We start from the raw sequence: 24,151 nt of genomic DNA, 5'->3' as shown, positions 1-24,151 counted from the left end.
CCTCCAAATGAAAAGTCAGTTATTCAAAAATTTGTTGAATAAAAATGAATATATACCACTCACAAAATATATTTGTCTAGAAAGTTTAACATGAAGTTAATCATGAGGAAACAGACAAATCCAGAATGCAGGATAAGACAATTGGCCTGGTTTCTTCCAAAAGGTCAAGGTCATTAAAAAAAAGGAGTAAATTGATCAAAACTGCTATAATATAGGACATTACAGAGACAACTGCAAAAATCCGAATAGGGATTGTACATGACAGAATGGCATCAATGTTAAATTTCTTGGATGTGATAATACAGTATGATTACATAGCAAACTTATTTTTAGGAGGTACATGGTAAAGTATTACGAGATGAAATGTCAGTATATCTGCCACTTATTTTCAAATGGTTGACAAAAGATATTAATACACAGACAGATATATGCTATTGTATATACTATACTAATGTATAGACAGATAAAGCAGACATCATAAAATACTAAGTAGTAGTAAATTCAGGTGAAGGGTATTCTTGTATTAATCTTTCCAGTTATCTGTCAGTTTGAAAGTTTTCAAATAGAAAATTTTGAGGGTCCTTCGGATAAAGTCTCATTTTGCATCCTTATAGGATATATACAGACCCTAATACCTACCTTCCATTACAGTGTCATCAACACCTTACATTTCATTACTTTTAGCACCTGTCCCTGAGGTCTGCTTTCCTCAACTGGCAAATATCTATTAAGGGTCAGGTTGGGAGTAATTTCTTTCAGGTAATTTTTCCTGACTTCCCAGGGTGGGTTAAGGACCCTGTTGTAATAGTCCATGTTTCATTGCCATGTAGAATTTCCCAACTACTTGTTTGTTTCCTACATGAGACTGCAAAGTCTGGAGGTTCTAGCATATAGCCCTGGTATACGGCAGGGCTTCCACGAGCATTTACAGATCACAACTAAAGAAAGATAAGTTAACACCAGGAGATGAAAGGTGAGTGGTAATAAGCCCTCAAAAGCCAGGATGATGTGAAATCCACAGATACAGAGAAGGAGGGACACAACCGCCATTAGCTGTCTTAGGCATAATGCCAGGCAATTTGCGCACACCATTTCATTTAGGCAGGTGCAGAACCGGCATGATTTTTAAAAGAGTCTTTTATCTGTCCACGTATGTAAACTTAACATCCTGTCTAACTTTACAGGGTGGTTTGTCCTTGGAGTAGTTGGACAAGCCACTTAAACTTCAAGTCAGTTTTCACATCTGCAAAATGGGTTATCCCATTCTTCCTGTTTTACAACACTGCCGAAAGTGACAAATGAAAATTACTTAAGCAAACAGTGAACGAACAGGCACTGAGTAAACATCTTCCTTAAAAGAGCACTCTTCTTCTTCAGCTCATCTGCTGTCTAGCTTTCTCGTGTTTCCTAGTCCTTAACTGGCAGAGGACCAAATGGAAAAGATCGGTCTCTGCCCAAATACAAGAGTAAGCACCAATATTTTCAGCTGATCTGGGGGATGGGTTGAATCGTGGGGTGGGCTTATATCTTGAGTGCCTCCAATATTCTGACAATTCACCATGAAATCAAGACTCTAATGCATAGTAAGGATGATAGAGGTTAAAAAGCTTTGGGGGAATTTGCATTTATTAAAAACCTGAAAGAAAGAAAATGCATTATTCTAGTCAATTAATGGAAATCATGATGTGTAATGGTTTAAGGATTAATCAACAGTACACTTTCCTACTTCCTTGGAAAACTTAATAGAACATTTCTTACCCAGGATGAAATTTTAATTAAACTGATTATAAATGCCACAAAACTTTGAATCTTATACAGGGGCCCCTTCTCAAAAATAAGTAAATAAACTCAAAGCAATGCCACAAAGTCTAGACTAAGAAGGTAAACAACTGGCTATATACTGAGATCTTTCTTTCAGGGTACTAACTTAACTTTCAAACTGAACAAGACAAGCGTCAAAATGGTAGATTAATATTTAGCTTTAAAAATGTAAATTCTTGGTTCTGTTAGATCAGTTTCAAATCACATGCTTTTGGGAACCATGCAGTATGAACATGTTTAAAGGCATATACTCAAAGATTTATAGTAGTTTCACAAATTCTAAGCTACAATTTTATTCCCCATATTAACTATCAGAGTTAGCATAGAGACAAGCCCACAGATTTCATATCTAATCTTTGGTTGTAACTGTTCCACCTGTTATCTAGCCCTCTAAGAAATAAAACAACAACAACGACAACACTTTGAGGTCTCAATCCACTTTACGAAAAGAAAGCTTTATGAAAAGCCTGAACAATGAATTTAAACATTAAGGAGAAAATGAGAAACGTTAGGTGTGTGAAGTAGGAAATGTTAATTTCATGCACTTAGGAACACACACTCACACCCCACAGTAGTAGAAGCAGTAGAAGAGGAAAACACTACATGTGTAGGGGTAGAAATATTTGTTACATCATGATGCTGGCTGGCGATGGAGGGTTGCCGCCTTAGAGCCCCCTGAATGGAACTTCCACTCTGGAAAGCATTCACTACATCCATCTGCAAGGAATCAGAGATTGTGACAGCTTGCTCAGCAAGAGAGAGAGAGAACAAGAGAAAGGACCATTCCATCTATCAACATATAAAAAGTAAAGAAAAAGGCACTTTTTACAGAGCAGATAAATAGGCAAGAGTAGCATTTTGAGATGAAGGGGGGAAAAAAAGCTAGGAAAAAAGGAGCTGAGGGGCATATAGACACATTCCTTCACGATGAGTTAAAACTTTCACTCATTCCAGGCACCAGTATTATTTTTCAAAAGAATACGTTTTGTGGGTTGGAAAGGCTAGAAAGGAAGTTAAGGAGGGCATCCAAACCTCCTCCCCAGGTCTTAAAGCCCTCGGCCCCCACACCCATCACTGCTCCTACCTCTCTACCAGGCCCATACCTGCGTCTGGATTCTGTTCAGACCTCTAAACCACAAGATCTGGCCGCGCCGCAGCTCCCGTTCGGCATGGTCGATCTCTTCCACGTCCTCTGCGAGCTCCTCCTCAGGTATTTCTTCCTTTTGTGTTCCATGGCCAGCTTCTTTTAGGAATTTTAAACGGCTAGTTGGAATTGTTGAAATAAGCTACAACACAGGGGAAAGAACTTAGAAATAAATCAAAATCAAGTAAAATTAGACCAATCAACTGTAATACAAAAGGCGGGAAAAGTTTCAAGTGTGGCCAACTATCGTCGTCGATGAAGCAATGAGATCCAGTCCATCAGGCTTTCTTTCTCAGAACAACAACAACATGGTCTTTTCTTAGCTCCACAGAAGATTTAAGTCTGAATAGTAAAAAGTTTTCCTAAGTGGAAATAATCTGATTATAGCTTTCTTATGTTAAGTAAGACACTCAAGACAGTAAAGTACACAGACAAACCCTGACGTATATATATTAAGCTCATATTAATTATATTTATTTCAAATAAAACAAAAATGGCAGGTGGTCTTACTAGATGCAAAACAAGTTCATGTTTCATTAGTGCAGGAAGAGTTCAATGAAAAGAAACATACTAAAATCAAAAAGTCTTCAAGGTTAAGCTGCAAACAGTTTTTCTGTTTATTAAATGCATCTATTTTTACAACAAAGCTTTTCAAAACTGGATTAATACTGATTGATAATGACATCAACAGGAACAAATGCCCCAGGAAACACAAAGAGCACAAAAAAAACAGTAATAAATATGTATTAACTTAAGTGTCAACAGCCACTGCTTAAGGAAGTCAGGCTTAACAGGGGGAAATAAGCATGCAGCCAGAATCAGAGCTGCTTAAAGACCTTCTAGTCCAACCTCATTTCACAGAGGTAGTCGAACAGACTCAGACACATAAGACCTAAGGTCTCCTGACATCAAAATCAGTGCTCTTTCTACTGCGACACACATAAAGTCAACAGACAGCATCAACCAAAGCCAGCAACTGGGCCCTGTTGGGTATGTTAGCTGTACTGAACTTCCTCCTCCTGAAATGAGCCAGATGTTTTGGGAGGTTGTGGGGTTCTGTTTTGCCTATGAGGAACATGATGAAAGAACTAAAAAGGTAGTCAAAAAAAGAAAGGAGGCCCAAGTATGGATCCTACTTAAAAGATGTCTATTAATGAGCAATGCAACAGGAATAAGAAGAGAAACCTCAGAACCTAGAAACACAATTAAGAAAAAGGTAAGATAAAGGCACACAAAGATTGGGTTAAGTTTCAGTAAAACCTGGATTATTTACCTAGACTGACTTCCAGAACAGTAAGTTAGGTCACACAAGTTACACGCCATAGCCTATGTTAACTTTCATTTATGAAAATGTTAGTATAGACTATCAGTTACTTTTACAGTAATGGTAACGAACTTAAAATGAACAGGGAACACATACCATTCCCACTTATCTTTTAAAAAAAATGACAGGCATTTGTAAGCTGCCTATACCAAAGATGAAATATATCTCATTTTTCAGGTATTGTATTTTATATGAATATTATTAAAGCCAATCAATCCAAGTAATTGAAAGTGTCATTTTGTGGCCCATTTATCCAGATACCATTATTTTTACAGAAACATTCTCTAAATGAGCTGAAATTCAAGCTTCCTCCTTGACTGTATTTTGGATTAAATTACATAACAAAATGATGAAAAGTCTAGTAAAAATATTAATTCTGACAATGCGAAAATAGGTTAGAGCAAAAGACAGAGATATTACCATCTAAACCAGTTATAAATACATCATCTTAATAATGGCTGTAAAACTTGTTCTAAAGAACAAATTAAAAAATGTGTAAGAAATTTAAAGTGTTTATTATATAAGCATAACCATAACAATAACATGAGAACAAATATTACATTAAAAAAACCCCTCATACCCCTGAACGCCCGCCCTTTCATGAACCAGAATGGCAACTACTTAGAATTAAGTTAACAGAACTGATTAAGGAAAATACATACTGGAAATTGAAAAACAAAAAAAATCACTTTAGGTTTGAACAAAAAATGATGAGGTTTTTACCTGGCCCCAGAGTAACGTTCCCATTCCTAGGAATATTGACCATAGCCACTGTTCTATTGAAAGTTCTGAACAACTGAAAGGTTTTCCACCAAACTGCACAATTATTATCTGGAGGAATAATTGAGAGTAAATTTATTTAAATCTTTTAAACTTTACATTTCATATACTTCAAAAATTACCCAGATTTGTATCCTTTAAAACTCAAGCTGAGTAACGATTATTCTGATGGTGACAGGTATTATCATATTCACAGCTGAAAATAAGACAAATGAAAAGAAATTAAAATCTCTCTGCTGAAAATTTTAAATGCATGTATATTTCATGTTTACATTATGTCCAGCAAAAATTAAAAAAAAAATTCCCTAATCAGGAAAGATAACTTTACACTATTTCCGATATGATCCAAGTAACTGCATTCCCTTGTATTTAGTATAATTCTTTGAATAATTTTAGTGTATTTTTGTGGAAAAGCCCATAAACTATGAAAAGTGAACATAATATTCAATCTTGTTTTCCTCCTCCATAGCTGTTCTTTGTTCACATTTAGATGTCAGGATAAACTTGAATAGTAAGAGAGAACAAGCAATTTGCAAAGTTCTATGAACATGCTTACTTAGGTGGTAAACCGTCAAAAATTTGCTCTCCATTATAAATAGAGAGAAGTCCAATGATCTGCATAAATAAAACCCTTAATATGGTGCTTATGCTGCTCTCCTTATTTTAAAGGAATAATAAGAACTAAATATCAATATTCACCTTCTTGTGAGTCTGGCAGGCTTCTCTTTCATATGGCAGTTAGTAGCCACCAAATATTGAAATTAAAAGGAATCGATTCAGTATTAACATTTTAAAACTTTTTAAGTTATGAATTCCATTCTTTATACCTGTACTTGATCCCAAATCCAAGTGATATGTATTTGTCAATTCCACTGCTCTTCAAAATCAAGATTATTTGTATACTTCACAAATACATTTCTACCTGTTTTTTCTTTCAGCAGCCCAACCAGTCAATTATAACTGATTTAGCAGTACTGTTTGGATTTTAGAGATATCTAACTAAAATAATTTTCTTTCATAAACCGAAAGCTCAATATTTACTTGTGAGTTTTCCATTTTTTTTAACTTGAATTTTATCTTTTGGTATAAGAAGGATGTGAAAAACCTATTAAGATGCCGGGCAAATAATCAATGATTAATATGATCGGACTGATTTTAGTCTTGTGTTTTTTACATTTTTATTTTTTGAGAAAGAGAGCGAGACAGAGCGTGAATAGGGGAGGGGCAGAAAGAATGGGAGACAGAGAATCTGAAGCAGGTTCCAGGCTCTGAGATGTCAGCACAGAGCCTGACATGAGGCTGGAATCCACCCACTGTGAGATCATGATCTGAGCTGAAGTCTGATGCTTAAGGGACTGAGCATCCCAGGCACCCCTGTATTTTTTTTTTTTTAAAACTTTTACTTATCTATATTTGAGATAGAACACAAGCAATGGAGGGGCAGAGAGACAGAGGGAGATACAGAATATGAAGCAGGTGCCAGGCTCTGAGCTGTCAGCACAGAGCCTGATGTGGGGTTCAAACCACGAACTGAGATCGTGACCTAAGCTGAAGTCGGATGTTTAACCAACTGTCCCTCCCAGGCAACCTCAGAAGTAGCTGGATTAAGCAGAGTTCAACAAGTTTCTTAATGGCAGGATTTCCCAAAGCCTTTGAACTGTTAAAAAAAAAAAAAACAACCCAAAAAGTGTTGCGGGCATTTGGGTGATTTTCCCTTCTAAGCAGTAAGCTCAGAGCTTCTTCACATGCATGGTCTCTCTTAATGCTTTAGTAAATTCTGTGATGTGACCCAATTATTATCATCCCCATTTCAAAGATGAAGAAATTAGAGCTTATCAAGGTCAGGCAATGATTTGACCCCACGACTGAGTGACTCCCAAGTTTGTACCTGTAACTATTATGTTATATTGCTTTAAGAAACTCCAAAAAGGGGTTGCCGAGGTGGCTCAGTCGGGTGAGCATCCTACTCTTGACTTCAGGTCATGATTTCACGATTCCTGAGTCTGAGCCCTGTGTTGGGCTCTGCGCTGATGGTGCGACACCTGCTTGGGTTTCTCCCTCTCCCTCTCTCTCTGCCCTTCCCCACCTTGTGTGTCTCTCTCAAAATAAATAAATAAGCTTAAAAAACAAAAACAAAAACCCCAAGAGGTACTTAAATAGGCAATATTTCCTAAACTTCTCTGAGGTTATATAAGAGCAACTAAAGGAACCAATGTTTCATGAAACATATTCTGAATACACTGATTGTTTTAATTGCTACAAAGTAGAAGAGAGACAAAATATTTACAAAGAATTAAGGATTATTATATACTTCATGACCTGTCCAAAAAAAAAAACACAAAAACAAAAACAACAAAAAAGATGAGAAGAAGAAAAATCAGCTAGTAAATAAAAGAGACAGAAATGAAATTTAATACAATTTATAAGGTAAAGTCTTCAGGTACCTCAGCTCTACAATCAAAACTTTGGCCAGACTGTTTTAGAAACAAACAAAATGAATTCTGTGAAAATCAAGGGTCATGTTTTCCTACCCAGCTGAAACGGTCTATAAAAATGCTATTCAAAGTGCTGATCCATGATAAGAAGATAAGGAACAGGCATCAAAGTACAAATCAATACACTGTTTGCATAGTACTCTACCGCTGCTGCTGTTGCTACCACTACTACTACTACATGCAGAAAGAAAAAAACTCCACAGAACCCTACAGCAACATACAAAAAACTCTCAGCTGAAATACAGTGTGATTAATGAAACTGTTAATTTACATTCTGAAACATGCTCCTTATCTCACTGTGGACCTGTAATAAATGGACGAGCAGCTGGTCTACAGACCACACTTTGAGCAGTAAGGGCTTCTTTATAAGGCACTGAAGAATGATACCCCACGTTAACTGTTTTGGGTATATCAATCTTTGCTGGGAACCAAGTTACTAGATTTGCCTGATAGAGAGACAGGCAGTTAAATTTTTTGCAATTCCCGTATGTTAAAAAGATAAAATAAATTCAATTTTATAGCAAGTAAAAGCTTAAACTTTAGCATGTCATGGACAATGATTTTTTAACAAACGTGAACCAAGTTATTTCCAGAAAATACTGTTGTAAGTAAGCAACATTTCTCCTAAAGTTTATGGAAACTGAAAGCTAAAACAGAAACAAGTCTAGGGTTTTGGTACCTAGAGTACACAAGCTATGGGTGAATAAACTTTCAAATTCTTCGATCTTCATTTCAAAACAAGCACTATCACTGCCTGATTCCTTTGTTGAAAAAACTCACTATTTAATTTTAAATCTTGTTTTGACAGTACAGGTAACCCTTGAACAACACAGGTTTAAACTGTGTGGGTCTACTTATACATGGATCTTTTTCAGTAAACGCAACACAGCACTGTAAATGTATTTTCTCTTTATGATTTTGTAGTAACATTTTTCCTCTACCTTACATTATTGTAAGAATGGAATATATAATATTTATATAACACTCAAAATATGTGTTAATTGACCAAGTTATTGGTAAGGCTTCTGGTCAATAGTAAGCTAACAGTAGTGGAGTTCTGGGGGAGTTCAGAAATTATACTCAAATTTTCAACTGTGCAGGGGTGAGCTGGGTGAGATGATGGTGTGGGTTTGTGCCTCTACCCTCTGTGTTGTTCAAGGGTGAAATGAAAAACTGGCATGTACCAACTTAGGAAGCAGCAGTCAGAATCACACGAAGTTTAGAATATTCATTTCAAATATTATTATTTAAAAATAGACTCAACTATAGACATGGAATTGCTATCAACTGCTAGATGCAATTCAGTGATCACTGTAGCTAGACTAGAAACTGGTTAACTGTAAGGTTTACTTTAAATAACATTAAAATTATAGTAGTTTGATAATGATATAGAATGAAGAATCAGTAGTACAATTAAAATAGCATTAACTTAATGTGCTGTTCAGGATTTCAGGATAGAAATTATCATATTTTCACTGGAGGTATGATATTTAAAACTTTTTTTAGGTGTCATTAAGGCAATACGTAGAAGCCCCACACATGCAGCGGTCAATTATTTCCAGAACAAGCTACCTGTTTATCTAGCATCTCCTACATAATAATCAAATTTGAAACTATCTTTTCCAATTACCCACCTGTACCACAAAAGTGCCTAAAACAATTGTGCAGAAGATGGCATTATTAAAGATTCCTTCGAATACATTTCTTTCACCGTGAATTTTCCGGGCATTTATTTCGTTGAAAAGTTGCATCAGCACAAAGGTATTAAAAACAATAGTATAATGTTCCGAAGGAGGAGCATGCAAAGGAGCATTTCTTCCACTATCAATATCAAAAAACTTTTCTCCTGAAAGAATGAAAAATTACTATTTTGTAATTATCATACAAAATAATTTAACATTTCAAAAAAAGTATGCCATAATAAAACCTAGCCAAACCTTTACTTGATCTCCAATGACAGCACAGGAAAAGTTGGAAGGAACCTGGGGTTATCTAAGACAACTCTCTTGTTTTATAGGAGAGGACATGGAAACCCCCAAATTACGATATCAAAGTTAGTGGCACAGCCAGAACAAGAAACCAGGACTCATTTTATTTCCTCCCACTATCTGCCCTAATGCCTCCCTAAGCATCATCCACTGACAAAGAGGACAAAGTAAAGATAAATGGGGAGTCGGAAACAGAACAGCTTCTGTTCTTGACGAAGTTGTAACATTAAAACATCTGGGATGATATTAGCTTGGAATAAAAACCGAAGCTTTATCAGGCACTGAATTCTTACCAGCAAATAAGAGTGTAAAGACTACTACAAGTTGATAGAATGCATGACCCAAAATATTCTTCATCATGGTGCGTGAGATGAGAGGCTTATTTCTACCATAAGGCTTCCGGAGCAAGAGAGACTCAGTGGGGGGTTCAGTCGCCAGAGCCAGGGAAGCCAGCGTATCCATTATGAGGTTCACCCACAGCATCTGCACAGCCTTAAGCGGCGAATCCTAGAAAAGACAGGTTTCCTAATAGACACTCACAACTATTCAGGGACTCAGCAATTCTCAGGAAGCCTTTTGTATTTAAAAACCTGAACAGAACAGGATTATACTTTTATATTAATTAACCTACAATATCAAGTTTCAATTTATTCAACTATGTAAGTACTTTAAAACGGCAGATTATACACATTTTGCTTTAAAACAATCATGTTTTAATAAAAAAAAGAACTGTGAACCTACTTGAGTAATACAGGCGCCCGTGAAGGCAACAATCACTGCTACAACATTAACTGTAAGCTGGAATTGAAGAAATTTGGAGATGCTGTCATAGACATTTCGTCCCCACATAACTGCTTTAACAATGCTTGTAAAGTTGTCATCTGTGAGAATAATATCAGATGCTTCTTTAGCTACGTCAGTTCCAGCGATGCCCTATTAAAAAAAATTCTGTGAATTAGACTAACTGTTTAAACTATAACTTTTAAATATCCAAAATGGTAGTAAATAACAAAAATTGTTACCAATATACTTAGTAAATAAGGACTTAAATTTACTGTAAAAGAAGGTAGTACAGTTATTTTGAGACATGTCAGAAAGATATTACATCTAAGCAAAAAATCAAAGAAAAAGGTATTTTATGCAACTTAAGTACAAACCAAATATTTTCAATGAAAACTTAGTGTCATAACTGAGATATGCTGTAAGTATAAAATATGTACTAGTTTTGAAGACTTAATACAAGAAAGAAAAAAAGTTCAACAGTTCACTATTTTTTTCACTGCTTACATTTTTAAAGGATATTTGGATTCACTGGTTTAAATAATTATTAAACCAAAAGAAAAGAAAGTTCAAACTAGGTGTGAAAAAAAGGTGGAATGAACATGGCATTAACAAAATTCCTCCCAACAGTCACACAACAATAACAACTCACAAAAGCAATGTTAGGGAGAAAGGAGATACTGCAAAGAAACCCTAAATAAGGCTGGAAAGGAAATAACTAAATTGTAAGCTGGCAGACCCCAGAGAATTGAATCCTAAGCTAAGAGTAGGAAAAGCAGAGAACTAACTTTTTTTGCACTACAGAACTTTCCTATACAAGGCTCAGTACTGGGCAGCACCAGGCAGCACTGGAAGGAGAGGTGAAGGTATGAATGAAAACAGGATTTCTTGTAAGACACTGAAGAAGTACCAAGAAGGTCCAAACTAGAACCACAATGTTCATCAAGAATAGGATGGGATGGATTAATAAACTGTGGATTAATAACAACAAGTAAACTACAGCTATATACAATACAGATGAATCTCATAAGCATAATGATGAATAAAAAATGCTAGACCCAAGGGGCCCCTGGACAGATCAGGTGGTTAAACGTCTGACTTTGGCTCAGGTCATGATCTTGCAGTTCACAGGTTCAAACTGGACTCAAAATAACACATAATACAAGATTCTTATGTTCAAAATTCAGTAACAGACAAAAGTAATCTTCAGAATACTAGTTACCCTTGCAGAGAGACAGGGTAATGATCAGAAGACAGTGTGATTGACACACTTGTGGGACTAGGTAATAATCTACTTGCCTTACATAGAACAGGGCTGTTCGCTTGTGATAATCCATTCAGTTGTGCATTTATTTTATTTTTTTAAATTTTAATTTTCTTTATTTTGAGAGAATGAGAGGGGCCGCAGAGACAGAGGGGGACAGAGAATCCAAAGCTGGCTCTGTGCTGATAGCAGAGAGCCTGATGTGGTGCTCCAACTCATGAACTGCAAGACTATGACCTGAGCTGAAGTCAGACATTTAACCAACTGAACCACCCAGGTGCCCTTCAGTTGTGCATTTATGACTTAGGCACTTTTCCATATGTGTGTCATATGTAAATAACAAAATTACAAGAAAAGGCCACCTAGATCCTCAAGGCCTCTTCCCAAGTCCATGCAACCTAGTGGCAATTTGCCAAGCCCTCTGACCTGGCCAGAGACTGCCTGCTAATTTATTAGAGAGAGTATGACAAAGAAGGTCCAGACTGAAGGTACCAAGCACTGCTGAATATAGTTGGGCTTTCCTGGAAAAAAAAAAAAAAAAAAAAAGAGGCTAGGAGCAACTCTGTTTATTGAGTGCTGAGCTCATTACCCTGTTTTCTCTACTTGTTTCCTAGTATACCAGTATTAAGGATTGCCCGCTAGGTACAGATTTGATCATTATTTTCTGGGAAATCTTAAGAGAAAAGACCTAAAAATACAAATCAACGTACCCTAAGGAAGTGAAATGGCCAAGCCAGAACACTTTACTGAGAGGCTTCTGGTTGACAAATCCCACCCAAAGGCCCAAGGTTTTCCAGCTTTCCACTGGTAAACACTCAGGGACAACCGAGAATCAGCTGACATCTGAGGAAAGCCTAATCTGAAAGACAGAGACTAAACCAAAAGGAGACAGACTCTGCAGACACAAAAACTTACTTTAAAAAGTCAAATCCTTAGAAAGGTACATCAATGGGGTGCCTGGGTGGCTCAGTCAGTTAAGTGTCCAACTTCATCTCAGGTCATGATCTCTCGGTTCGTGGGTTCAAAGCCCCACGTCAGGCTCTGTGCTGAAAGCCAGCTCAGAGCCTGGAGCCTGTTTCAGATTCTGTATCTCCCTCTCTCTCTGACCCTCCCCTGGCTCACGCTGTCTTTCTCTCTCTCACTCTCAGAAATAATAAAACATTAAAAAAAAAAAAAAGAAAAGGTACATCAATGACACATGAATAGGATGCTAAAACAAGAACGAAAAACTTAGAGATCCAAAAACAACTCTTGGAAATTAAAATATATGATCACAGAAATGACAAAATAAAAACACCCCAAAACTAAAACAAAACAGAAACTGACGAAGTATCCTTGAAAATAAAGCAAGATGACAAAGGTATGGTAAAAACAAAAACAAAACAAAACAAAAAGAACAAGACAGTAAACTCAAGTAGTTTAAGAACTAGGAAGGAGGGCAGGTATTCCAAAAGGAGGAACAGTGGAGATGAAATAAGGCTAGTATAAAAAATTTTCACAAAATTGAAGAAAAGGAGTTTACTTCATAGTAGAAAGTCGTTCTATGACAAAAAATCGTTATACTTCAGGAGACTGGAAACTAAAGAAAGACGTACATACTTCCAGAAAGGGGGAAAAAAACCCCAAAAAACAACACAAGAGGTTCAAAATTCAAAACGGTTCCTAACAATAATAGAGGACTGAATTCAAAATTCTGAGTGGAAAAAATGATTTTCAAACTAGACTTTTCTACCAAGTCATATTAAGACTAAAGAGTGAGAAAAGGGTAGAGATTTCATTCATAAATCTTATGAAAAAGTTTACCTCTCATGAATTGTTCTTTGTCAGGAAGCTATTGGAGAAGACAGCATTACTTCATGAGGGAGCAAACCAAAACAGATGATGACATTGAGTCCAGGAAATACAAGACCCGACATGAGAGAGGAAAAGGAAATCCTCAGGTATGGAGAAAAACAAGACAGCTGGGTTGTAGGCCTAGCCAACAGTCCACATACAAGCATGTTGGAAGATCTGGGAGAGGAGGCTCTCAGAAGGTAAAAATTGCAAAATGCCAGATGATTATGACATAAAGGAAGGAGAATTTGGTGATGAATTCGTGTTAAGTACACAGAAAAGCTAAGCCGAAGAGTGAACGAATTAAAAAAAAAAAAAGATTTAAAAAGAAAGTCAATGAAAAAGACAATTTATAGGGAACATAAAAAGTTGTGTGGGGCACCTGGGTGGCTTAGTCGGTTAAGCGTCCAACTTTCGCTTAGGTCATGATCTCACAGTTCGTGGGTTTGAGCCCCGCGTCGGGCTCTGTGCTGACTGCCAGCTCAGAGCCTGGAGCCTGTTTCCAATTCTGTGTCTCCCTCTCTCTCTGACCCTCCCCTGCTCACACTGTCTCTCTCTCTCCTAGAAATAAAATATTTAAAAAAAATTAAAAAAAAAAAAAAAAGTTGTGCAAGCTAGTAAGAGTTATCAGTAGACCACACGGCTCAGCTTGGATCAGCATTTACGGTCACAATAAGGAATGTACGCTGATCTATATGAAATTATGATCAAATTCTGGGGGAAGAGTGACAGGATAGGTAGTGTGTGCATGTATGCAATTATGGAAGTGACAGTGGTGTTTGCCCGTTGAGCCCATAAAAGTGCTACATCTCTATCTTCCTTAGCAAAAGTGAATAGCTGGTGCTTTATATTAAGAGAACAAAAAAGCATCATTGTGTCATTTAGATATATGGAGGCAAACAATTAAGGAAAACAAACAGCTAAAATAGTTGGTCTCCTTTTGTCAAAAAAATGAGCTGGAATAAGTAATACGTGTTAGAGACCTAAGTAGTAAGTCTAATGAAATGATCTTTTTAAATGCATATATTGTTTTGATAAACAAGCTTTTCTCAAAAATACTCAATGAGAAACAATCTTAATTTAAAACTTGAATCTCCAGAGATGCCTCGGTGGCTCAGTCGTTTGAGCGCCTGACTTTGGCTCAGGTCATGATCTTGCAGCTTTTGAGTTAGAGCCCCGTGTTGGACTCTATGCTGACAGCTCAGAGCCTGGAGCCTGCTTCGGCTTCTGTGTCTCCCTCTCTCTCTGCTCCTAACCCACTTGCATTCTGTCTCTGTCGCTCTCAAAAATAAATAAACATTAAAAAATAATTTTAAATTTGAATCTCTAGCTTCTAATCAGAATATGTTACTTTGAATGTGTAGCATATCTAACACAGCTGAGCCCCACAGGTTTTCCTGTTTCTCACCACCCTTGTCTTGTACAAATGCAAATCTCATCACTCCCTTGTTCACAATCCTTCAGAATTTAAAAAGTAATTTTGAGATGTTAATTGGTGTTCAAATGAAAATGAGTTCCACAGTCAAGTAAGTTTGGGAAACTTCCATCAGAAAACATTCAAGAGCTTTTTTATGAGCTTCTCTGGGCTGTGTGCTACCATGTGTGTGTCTCCAAACTTCTTTTACTCCACTGGAAGTCTGTTTGGCAAGAGGGGGTCTACCAGATGAAAGAACAAACTCTTTTTCTCAGCATTTAAGGCCCTTTTCAGGTGTCCCCAATCAGCCTGGCTTCAGAATCCATTACCCTCTTCTAGTCAAGTTAAACTTCCTGCAGCTCACTGAGGGTCTCTGGGCTGTAGCTATCTACCTCTTCTCTCCCTCAGCTCCAGTGGCACTTTTTTTTTTTTTCCTTAATTTTTTAAATGTTTTTTATTTATTTCTGAGAGAGAGAGACAGCATGAGCAGGAAGGTCAGAGACAGAGAGGGAGACACAGAATCCGAAGCAGGCTCCAGGGGGCTCTGAGCTGTCAGCACAGAGCCTGACGTGGGGCTCGAACCCACGAACCGTGAGACCATGACCTGATCCGAAGTCGGATGCTCAACCGACTGAAACACCCAGGCGCCCTTCCAGTGGCACTTCTTTCAGAAAACCTTTCCTAGACTCTCCAGGCAATCTTCCTCCTTGAGGCATTCGTGTGTTGCGTCTAGGCTTTCACTGGTGCCAGTATGCTCTGATTATTTATTTCCTTGCCTGTGGAACCTTCAGGAGGCAACTACTCACCTCTAATGTTTCTGGACCGGAATACCGAAAACAGCTTCTTAATGTATGGAAAATAAACAAACAAATCCTTTATTAACCCGAAGTTTAAAAAGACAGTATTTTAATTACCTTAGGGAAGATTTTACTGCCAAAGATGTATTTGGTTACAGAAATACATCATGGTACTCAGACTTTGAGGACAGAAATATTTGTATGTTATGGTAAGCTGAATTTTGGTATGAATAATGTGATATAATAAAATAATATAGGGGTGTGCCTGGTGGCTCAGTTGATTGAGCGTCCGACTTCGGCTCACGTCGTGATCTTAAGGTTTGTGAGTTCGAGCTCCATGTCGGGCTCTGTGCTGACAGCTCAGAACCTGAAGCCTGCTTCAGATTCTGTGTCTCCCTCTCCCTCTGCCCATCCCCTGCTCATACTCTGTTTTTCTCTCTCTCAAAAATAAACAAACATTAAAAAAATTAAAAAAAAAATAATATAATCGTATTTTAAATGTAACACAGAGACTTGCAATCTCATGGAATCTATGGGGCGTGGCTAAATGAAAAAGACTTCTTTGCAAGCTAAAAATATACTTTTTTTTTTAACATTTTATTTTTAGAGACAGAGACAGAGCATAAGTGGGGGAGGGGCAGAGAGAGAATGAGACACAGAATCTGAAGCAGGCTCCAGGCTCTGAGCTGTCAGCACAGAGTATGACGTGGGGCTCGAACCCACGTACTGTCAGATGATGACCTGAGCCAAAGTCAGACACTTAACTGAATGAGCCACCCAGGTGCTCCACAAGGACTTAAAGAGTCCTTTTGTAAATGTTACTTTATTGTTGACAAAATTTTTAATGTTGAATTTTATAAATATCTCTATGTATACTGTGTGTGTATGGGTGTGTGTATATAGAGAGTGAGAGAGAGAGAGAGAGCGCGCGTGCACATGAGAGAATGCACAGACAGTATTCTAAAATGGCTATTTCTGCCTGCAAAGTAAGAGATAACTTTAAAAAGGACTAATCAATATAGCCATTTCTTGTGGGTATCTATTAAAAACTAGGCCAAATAATTCAGTTTTAAAATGTAAGATTGCAAAACTGAATAAATACACAAAGTAAACTCAAGTTTGACTGAACAAAGGTGCTTTCAAGTTCCAATCATTCTTCCTGTCTTTTTAAAACAGATTTGGATGTTTGATGTACTAACTTAAAAAGAAAAAGTGGTACAATGGGTCTAAAACCTTCCGGGCTTAAACAAAGCAGCCGCTGCACTGTGTTTCTATCTGTAATACTATATTTACCCGTATGTTTTGAAAGCTCTTAGCATCTGCCTTAAACACTGAAGTTTTGGGAAGAAAGCTTTTTATTTCTTAAAATGCACTGTACTTAAAAGCCTTGCTGGCCGGCTGTCCAGATGAAAGTAACAGTCAGAGTCCTGCTAAATGCTCAAGAGCAGCAGAGTGGGATCCTGTGTTCCTAAAGTGAACACTGATCGTATCTGCCCACAGCCAAAGAAATGACACTTCAATATTCCTTCTCCCTTCAGCTACGTTTCACAAGTCTTCAGAAGTTCAGACAAATGTGCTGCCAACCCTACCGAGTTTGGAATAGGGTAGGGTGGGGCTCTTGGGGTTCACAGCTATTCGCTGAGAGCCCTTCAACCACATAATTTCCTCTTTCCATCTCTCTCACACCTGTTGAAAGGCCGCCGCCATGGTGTTGGTTCTCTAAACCCCTATTTTAGCAGGGGGACAAATGACACAAATAGACATTGGTACACATATATATCTGAAACCTGTAGGGCCAGACTATGTTTAACTTTTCAAGTCTCCCATATTTTAGAAAGATAATGAGATACATACTTCCCATCACAAAAGTGGCCCCCCCCCCAAATTTTAATATCTATACAATGACTATGAAGGTTCATATTAAGCAGGACATATAACTTCCTCACATCAATATGGAGTAACTTTGGGAATCAAATGAGTCTGCTGCAAATTTAGGAAAGAAATTTCAGTTTTCAGATTTGACAATTATGATTATGGATCTATATTTAAGAAAAATGAAATCAAATAAAATTAAAAATAGCATACAGGTTTTCTATAGCACTGAAAATACAAATATTCATTCCAAAACTGAAAAACTGGAAGAAATTGATTCAAAGATATGAAACAACCTAATTTTAATCATTAAATATTTATGTAGCACATAGATTTCATGATAGCAATTTTATAGTAAATATTTCATCAGTACACTATCAGTACTATGGCTAGAGTATAAGAAAATAGGGGGAGGGAAGTAGATTTTTTTCATTTTGAAAGAGGATTATACCTACTATATATGAAATGATAACACTCAGTGACTCTTTAACAGACATTTTCAGTTGAGTGGAAGATTCTTAAATCATATTTTTAACTTACACACACACACACACACACACACACACACACTCTCCCTCTCCTTATCTGTTCAAAGCCTGTCTCTTAAAAGGATTGTTTAAAGGTTCAGATCAGAGGACAGGTGTTTATATAATTTTGCAGAGTGTAAGGTAAACGCACGATGTTAAAACTGTTCAAGAACCATCTTCCAGCCAGATTTCACTGCATCAAATAAATGTAGTTACAAACTACTCAGACTTATAAACCAATTTAAACACATACTCTGACTCAAACAAATATTGAGGGACAGTGTTTAAAATCAATAGCAATTTAGTAACAAAAACTCAGCCAGTAAATTACATCTGAATACTTAAATAGGTAAGTTCCTACCATTGCAAATCCAACATCAGCTTTCTTTAGTGCTGGGCCATCATTTGTACCATCACCAGTTACAGCTACAACCTGGCGTTGTTCTGACACAGTGCTGTCAATTATACCTGAAACAAAAGTAAATATTTGTGCTGTAAAATCATCCCCTTTAATTAATAAGGTGATTCTGTGGAGTACCTTGACCAGCAGCCAGTTTTACAGACCTAAGGTTAGAAACAAACAAACATACATAGAGAAATGAAAGCTGCTGAGATGTTGGGCAAGGACCCAGTCCAAAAACTAAGGTTACATTAGGAGCAATATCCAAATACCAAAGGTGTGAAAAGGAAATGTATGTATGGGGTGCCTGGTGACTCAGCTGATCAAGTGTCTGACTTGGCTCAGGTCATGATCTCTCAGTTCGTGAGTTCAAGCCTCACATCGGACTACGTGCTAACAGCTCAGAACCTGAAGCCTGCTCTGGATTCTTGGTCTCCGTCTCTCTCTCTGTTCCTCCCTTGATCATATTCTCTCTCAAAAATAAACATTAAAACAATTTAAAAAATAAAAGGAAATGTATTTAGATTTTATTGGAAAAGATAACATCCTAGAGTCAATAAATTTATTATTCAGTATCTATTACTATTTTCAGAAGCAGAACACGTTTCTGTTATTAATAAATTGTGAAATAATTGTAAAACCTACTCACCTTTAACCAGTGTATGTTTGTCAGTAGGAGATGATCTTGCAAGTACTCGAAGCTTTGGCCAAATCTTGTCTATCCGCTCTTGCTCAATCTATAAACGTTTGTGACAGTTAAAATGTACCCAAATCTAGTTTTATAATTTACCAATTAACAATCTGGCATATGTATCAGCAGTTCTCAAAAGTACGGTTAACAGATCAGGGCCATCAGGAACTCTGGGGAACTTGTCAGAAATGCAAATATTTGAACAAGGCCCTAAGCCTATCATCTTATCAAATAGTCTGGGTTGGGGCCTAGCAATCAATGTTTTTAAAAAGCTCTCTAGGTCACTGTGATGCATACTCAAAGCTTAGAACTATTATATATATATGTGTGTATGTGTGTGCATATATATATATGATCAAAATTAAAAAATCTTCCCACTGTCTATGAAAATGAAAATTCCTTAACATAGTATAAAAAGCTTAAAAGAGTTTGAGGTGCCCTAAAATATGCTTTGTATCAACCTTTTCAAACTCCTTCTCTCACACTCACACATATACTTCTGAAATCAGCGTAGACTCAAAAAACAAAGTGCTTTTTTTTTTGTCCCTTTACAACAAATTTCTAAATCATGAGTTTCCTCCACTTCCTAAAATGTTCGTGTTTTTGTGCCTCAGGTGCAGGCTGCATTTATTCATGTGTGATATATAACACACAGTGCGTATCCAATATGTTATCTGTTGAATTAAATTGCTAATATATGAAAAATTTATCAACATTAAAAAAAACAACCCTTACCTCTCCTTTTTCATTTCGTATTCTTCGGTTGAAATCTTTACCTTCTAGGCATAGAAAATCTTCCCCAGGATGTAAAATACCACATTTGGTAGCAATAGCCCGAGCGGTATTAATATTATCACCAGTGACCATCCGCACAGTAATTCCAGCCCTCTGACATTTCCTTATTGCCTCTGGTACCTGGTTTACACAGAAAAAATTTGTATTATGAAAGAAAATTAGTATTTCCAGAGGTGGGAAAAAACCCCACTGCGTAATGCGTTATGGCACAGTGCCACAAATAATGACAATTTAAGTTTCATCTCAAGATATTCAGTATTTCTTCAATTGTTCCCAATAATCTCTTCTTTCCTCTTCTACCACCAGTCCTAGTTCAGGCTTCATTTTCAGTTGTGATTCTATTTTATGTTTGCATTATTTATTTACCAAAGCCTTCTTAATATGCTCCCGCTCCCCAACCATTATGCAATTCTTTTCTGGTTGGCTTTCTACCTTTCTCGGTTTACTGTCCAGACCACACCAGAGTAAAACACTTATGTGTTCTTTAGGGTATGGGTGGCTCACTTTTTCCTTCCCACTCCTTATCATTTAAGGATGACTTTATCTATTCTTATAACTTCAACTGTTAAGTATGTGCTAATAACTTTCAAATCTACATCTTTCTCCTACTTCTTTGTGAGTGCTGGATTCATAATTCCATCAGAGAAGTGACCACTGGAATTGGGAGTGTTCAAAAAGGGGACCATGTTTCTTAAACCTATGTATCTAACAGAAACCAAAGGGTCATCATGTCATCTTCCGTCTCCCTTACCCTATCCATCCTTAATGGACAAGGAGTCCTGTGGATTCTACCTCAAACCTTCCCTGTGCCTTGTCCTCCCTGCTTGGTATCCCTGTCTATGTTTGTTTCTCCTATAAAACATCTGATACACTTGACAGAATTTATTTTTCTAATAGTTTTTCTTAAAACTATGTGATGATTCCTCTATACCAAAGTTCTTACTAGAATATTGCACTTGAGCCTCAGAATAGTTTTCCAATTTATCTAAAATTTTTCTTTACTACATAACTTGATGGATGAATAATCTATATGTTGTTTCTGTGTCTCTGCTTCCAGAAATTCTTTTGCCTACAAAATCTTTCCCTGCTCTTCTCTAACCAGGAAATCCATACTATCCCTCCAGAGCGAAGGATGCAAATGCAAATGCCTACAGAGCTGTGTGGGTAACATAAATGAGGAAAACACTCTGACAGTTAGTTACAAACCCTAAACTAATGCCTAATGAGAGAGATTCGGCTCCAGCCTGTTTTTACTATGGTGGAGTAATGTTGAAAGAACCTACATTTTCAGGAGAAAACAAAAACCTACATCTGTGTATGTTCTCTCAATACATAATGCTTTAAACACACACACACACACACACTCTCCAAGGAAAATTTGACTGAAGGCTAAATGTGGCCTGTAAGCTGACAGTTTAGAATTTGTATTATAAATACAGTTAAAATGTCATGTCTCTATAAGCAGATTTCATGGCCTATCTTGACAAAACCGTGTCTTCGTGTAGTACATACCTCTATTATTTAAAAAAAAAAAAATCAAAATTTAACTTTGAAAATATTGGTTTGCTGTATAAATGTAAAATATCTTGATATCTCATTGGAGATAAAAAAAAAAAAAATAACCCAAAATTGTCTACCCAAGCACTCACTGATTGGGTGCTATCCCAAGATCATTTGGAATAGGGGGACTATGATTAAGAGGAAGAAACCGCTCTCAGGTTAAAACCATGTGCCAAATAATTATTTAAGGGCAAACTAACATTTATTGATGGCCCACTAACCACATCAAATACTTCCACTCAAAGCTCACAAACTACCTCCACTTTTAGAGATAGGAAACTGAAGAGAAGCCAATTACCTCATTTAAGTACCTACGCAAATACAATAAAGCTGGATTTATTCTATATACCTAATTATTAAAAATTTTTTTGTATCAGAAATGCACAAGAATACCCACTCAGAGAAAGGTGTTGTATATCATACTGTCTCACTTTAGTCTGAAAGTACCCATCTTATTTGGTTATACTAAAAAAATTAAGTGCCACTTACATGCTTAAAAAAAAGATGAAACTCTCCATCAACCTCAATGCCAAGAGCATAAGAGCCATATATTTTCCAAAGGACAAAAGTTGTAGACATGTGATTTAATACTACAATTAGGTAAGATTTAAATCATAAATCAATGTGTAAAACTTTGGTTTCCCTCTGACCAAAGGTTGGCAAACATTATCCACCTGGATATTTCATAAACATTTGAATCTAAAACCCCAAACGAAATTTATCTTGATCTCTAAATAGGCTGTTTCTGATTCTCTTATTCCCTGGTACTAACATCTACCACTCACCCAGTTATGCAAGCGGGCTGTCCGTCCTCTACAAGACATCTAATTGTAGAGCTATACTTTCCCCAGGAGATCTCTGGGAGCCTCTCATGTAGTTATCCCAGCCAAGGCCACTTTCAGGCTACTAGGTCCAAATGCCCACATGACATACATTTGGATGTTTCAGACACCTCAACAATGTCAAAAACAGTATACCCAAACCCAACAGATTCATTCCTATTGGCTCTACCTCCATTTACTTTGAAATCATTCCTTTCTTTTCATCTGCCTGCCACACTCTATGTAGTGCTTCTTGCCTGGGATCACTGCAATAATCTTCTGGCTTCCCTGCTTCACCTCCTCTGTCTCTTTCTTACACAGTACCCCAAACAGTCTTTTAACAACACAAATCATGTCACTTCCCAGCCTGAATTAGTCCTCACTGAGTTTTAGAATAAAATTCAGACAGAACCCTTACTGTCTTGGAAGACCAAAGACAATCCTATCTGCTGCTTCTTGTTCATACTTCTGGCCATACTGGCCTCCTTTCTATCTGTGAAATAGCTAAAAGTTTCTCACCCTCAAGCCTCTCTGCATTTTTGGTTCCATTTGCTTGGAATATTCTTCTTACAGCTATTAAAATGGCTGGCTCACTTTCAGCCAACAGCTCTCAATTCAAATGTCGTATCTTCAGAGATTCTTAATGTGGTCTCTCTCAGTTACCTATTTCATCACCCTGTGCATATGCTCTACAGCTCTTTTCACACTTGTAATTGTCTTATCTGTTATTACCCTCCCAACTATCTCTATATGTCAGCCAAAATACAAAGCCTTTGAGGGTGAGGACCTTATTCCTCACAGTATATATTTTCTCTTGGCATACTGTCCACGTATCTATTACTTTGTCTGTTTGGTTGCCTTACTTCTCAAGAATATCAACTTTATGACAATTTTTTTACTGCAGTTATTTCCAGTTCCTAAAATATGTATCTGGTTTTGCACCCTGGGTGTTGCTGACAGTGGGGAGCCTGCTTGGGATTCTCTCTGCCCGCCCCTCCCCTGCTCATGTTCTCATTCTCTCTCTCCCACCCTTCTCAAAATGAATAAACTTCAAAAAAAGAAACATTTTCAATATTAAAAAAACATATGTATATATATACACAGCATAGTGGTCTTTTACATACATGTGTTTTACACAAAGCCAAAATTTGAACATATTAGTTCTATGGTCTAGAGCTAACCTCTATACACCTTGATTTTTTTTTTATCTACCAAATGAGAGAAATATTTCATAGAGGTAAACATTAAATGAAATAATACATGTAAAGCAGTTGGCATTGTATCTGGCACACAGTAAGAATTAAATAAAAAGATGCTACTGCTTTAGACAAAGTTGGGGCTCATGTTATTTATGTATTTGTTCATTCCCACCCAAGAGTGACTTCTTTGAGGCCGAGGAATAGATCTCAAAAACCTTTATGTCTATAGTACCCTAGCATAGTGACTGGCACATAGCAGTTGCTCAATAAACTTTAAAATAAAAAGAAAAAAAATAACCAAAATCTAGAGATGCATGCTGTCCACTATGGTAATAAGATGTTTCGATTCAAATTAAATGAAACTTAAAAATTCTGTTTTCAGTTGTACTAGCCATACTTCAAAAACTCCAAAGTACTATGTGGTGAATGGCTACTGTGGTGAACAATATCTAGAAAGATATCTAGAAAAATATCATCACAAGAAAGTTCTTTTTAGTGGTGGTCTACAGACTATGAAAACAAATAATTTAATGCATCTATTACTTAACATAAATATGATTGAAAAAAACCTACCCAGTTCAAGGTACTGTGTTAGGTTATGGTGCTAACAGTACATAAGCTCCCGTCTAATTAAAATCTGTACATG

General features: G+C 36.9%; 1 protein-coding gene across 5 annotated transcripts in view; it reads right to left on the bottom strand.

The window, feature by feature from the left end:
- The window catches only part of ATP2B1 (ATPase plasma membrane Ca2+ transporting 1), a 135,005-nt gene that overhangs the window by 5,675 nt on the left and 105,179 nt on the right, over positions 1–24,151 (bottom strand). For 3 of the 5 annotated variants that reach the window (XM_077772278.1, XM_077772277.1, XM_077772276.1), the window contains exons 13-20: positions 19,866–20,045; positions 19,089–19,176; positions 18,401–18,507; positions 10,294–10,485; positions 9,846–10,059; positions 9,199–9,410; positions 5,013–5,120; positions 2,925–3,107 (exon numbers count right to left, since the gene is read on the bottom strand). In XM_077772278.1, the coding sequence (XP_077628404.1) occupies positions 2,925–3,107; positions 5,013–5,120; positions 9,199–9,410; positions 9,846–10,059; positions 10,294–10,485; positions 18,401–18,507; positions 19,089–19,176; positions 19,866–20,045 (1,284 nt within the window). Of the gene's footprint in view, positions 1–2,386; positions 2,539–2,924; positions 3,108–5,012; positions 5,121–9,198; positions 9,411–9,845; positions 10,060–10,293; positions 10,486–18,400; positions 18,508–19,088; positions 19,177–19,865; positions 20,046–24,151 lie in introns of all 5 variants that reach the window. The other 2 variants (XM_077772279.1, XM_077772280.1) reach the window with 2 other exon arrangements.

Source organism: Crocuta crocuta, unplaced genomic scaffold (assembly GCF_008692635.1).
Source record: "Crocuta crocuta isolate KB4526 unplaced genomic scaffold, BGI_CrCroc_1.0 scaffold216, whole genome shotgun sequence".
NCBI classification, from domain to species: domain Eukaryota; kingdom Metazoa; phylum Chordata; class Mammalia; order Carnivora; family Hyaenidae; genus Crocuta; species Crocuta crocuta.
Note: the sequence above shows the minus strand (reverse complement) of the source record. Positions and strands in the feature narration are given on the sequence as shown.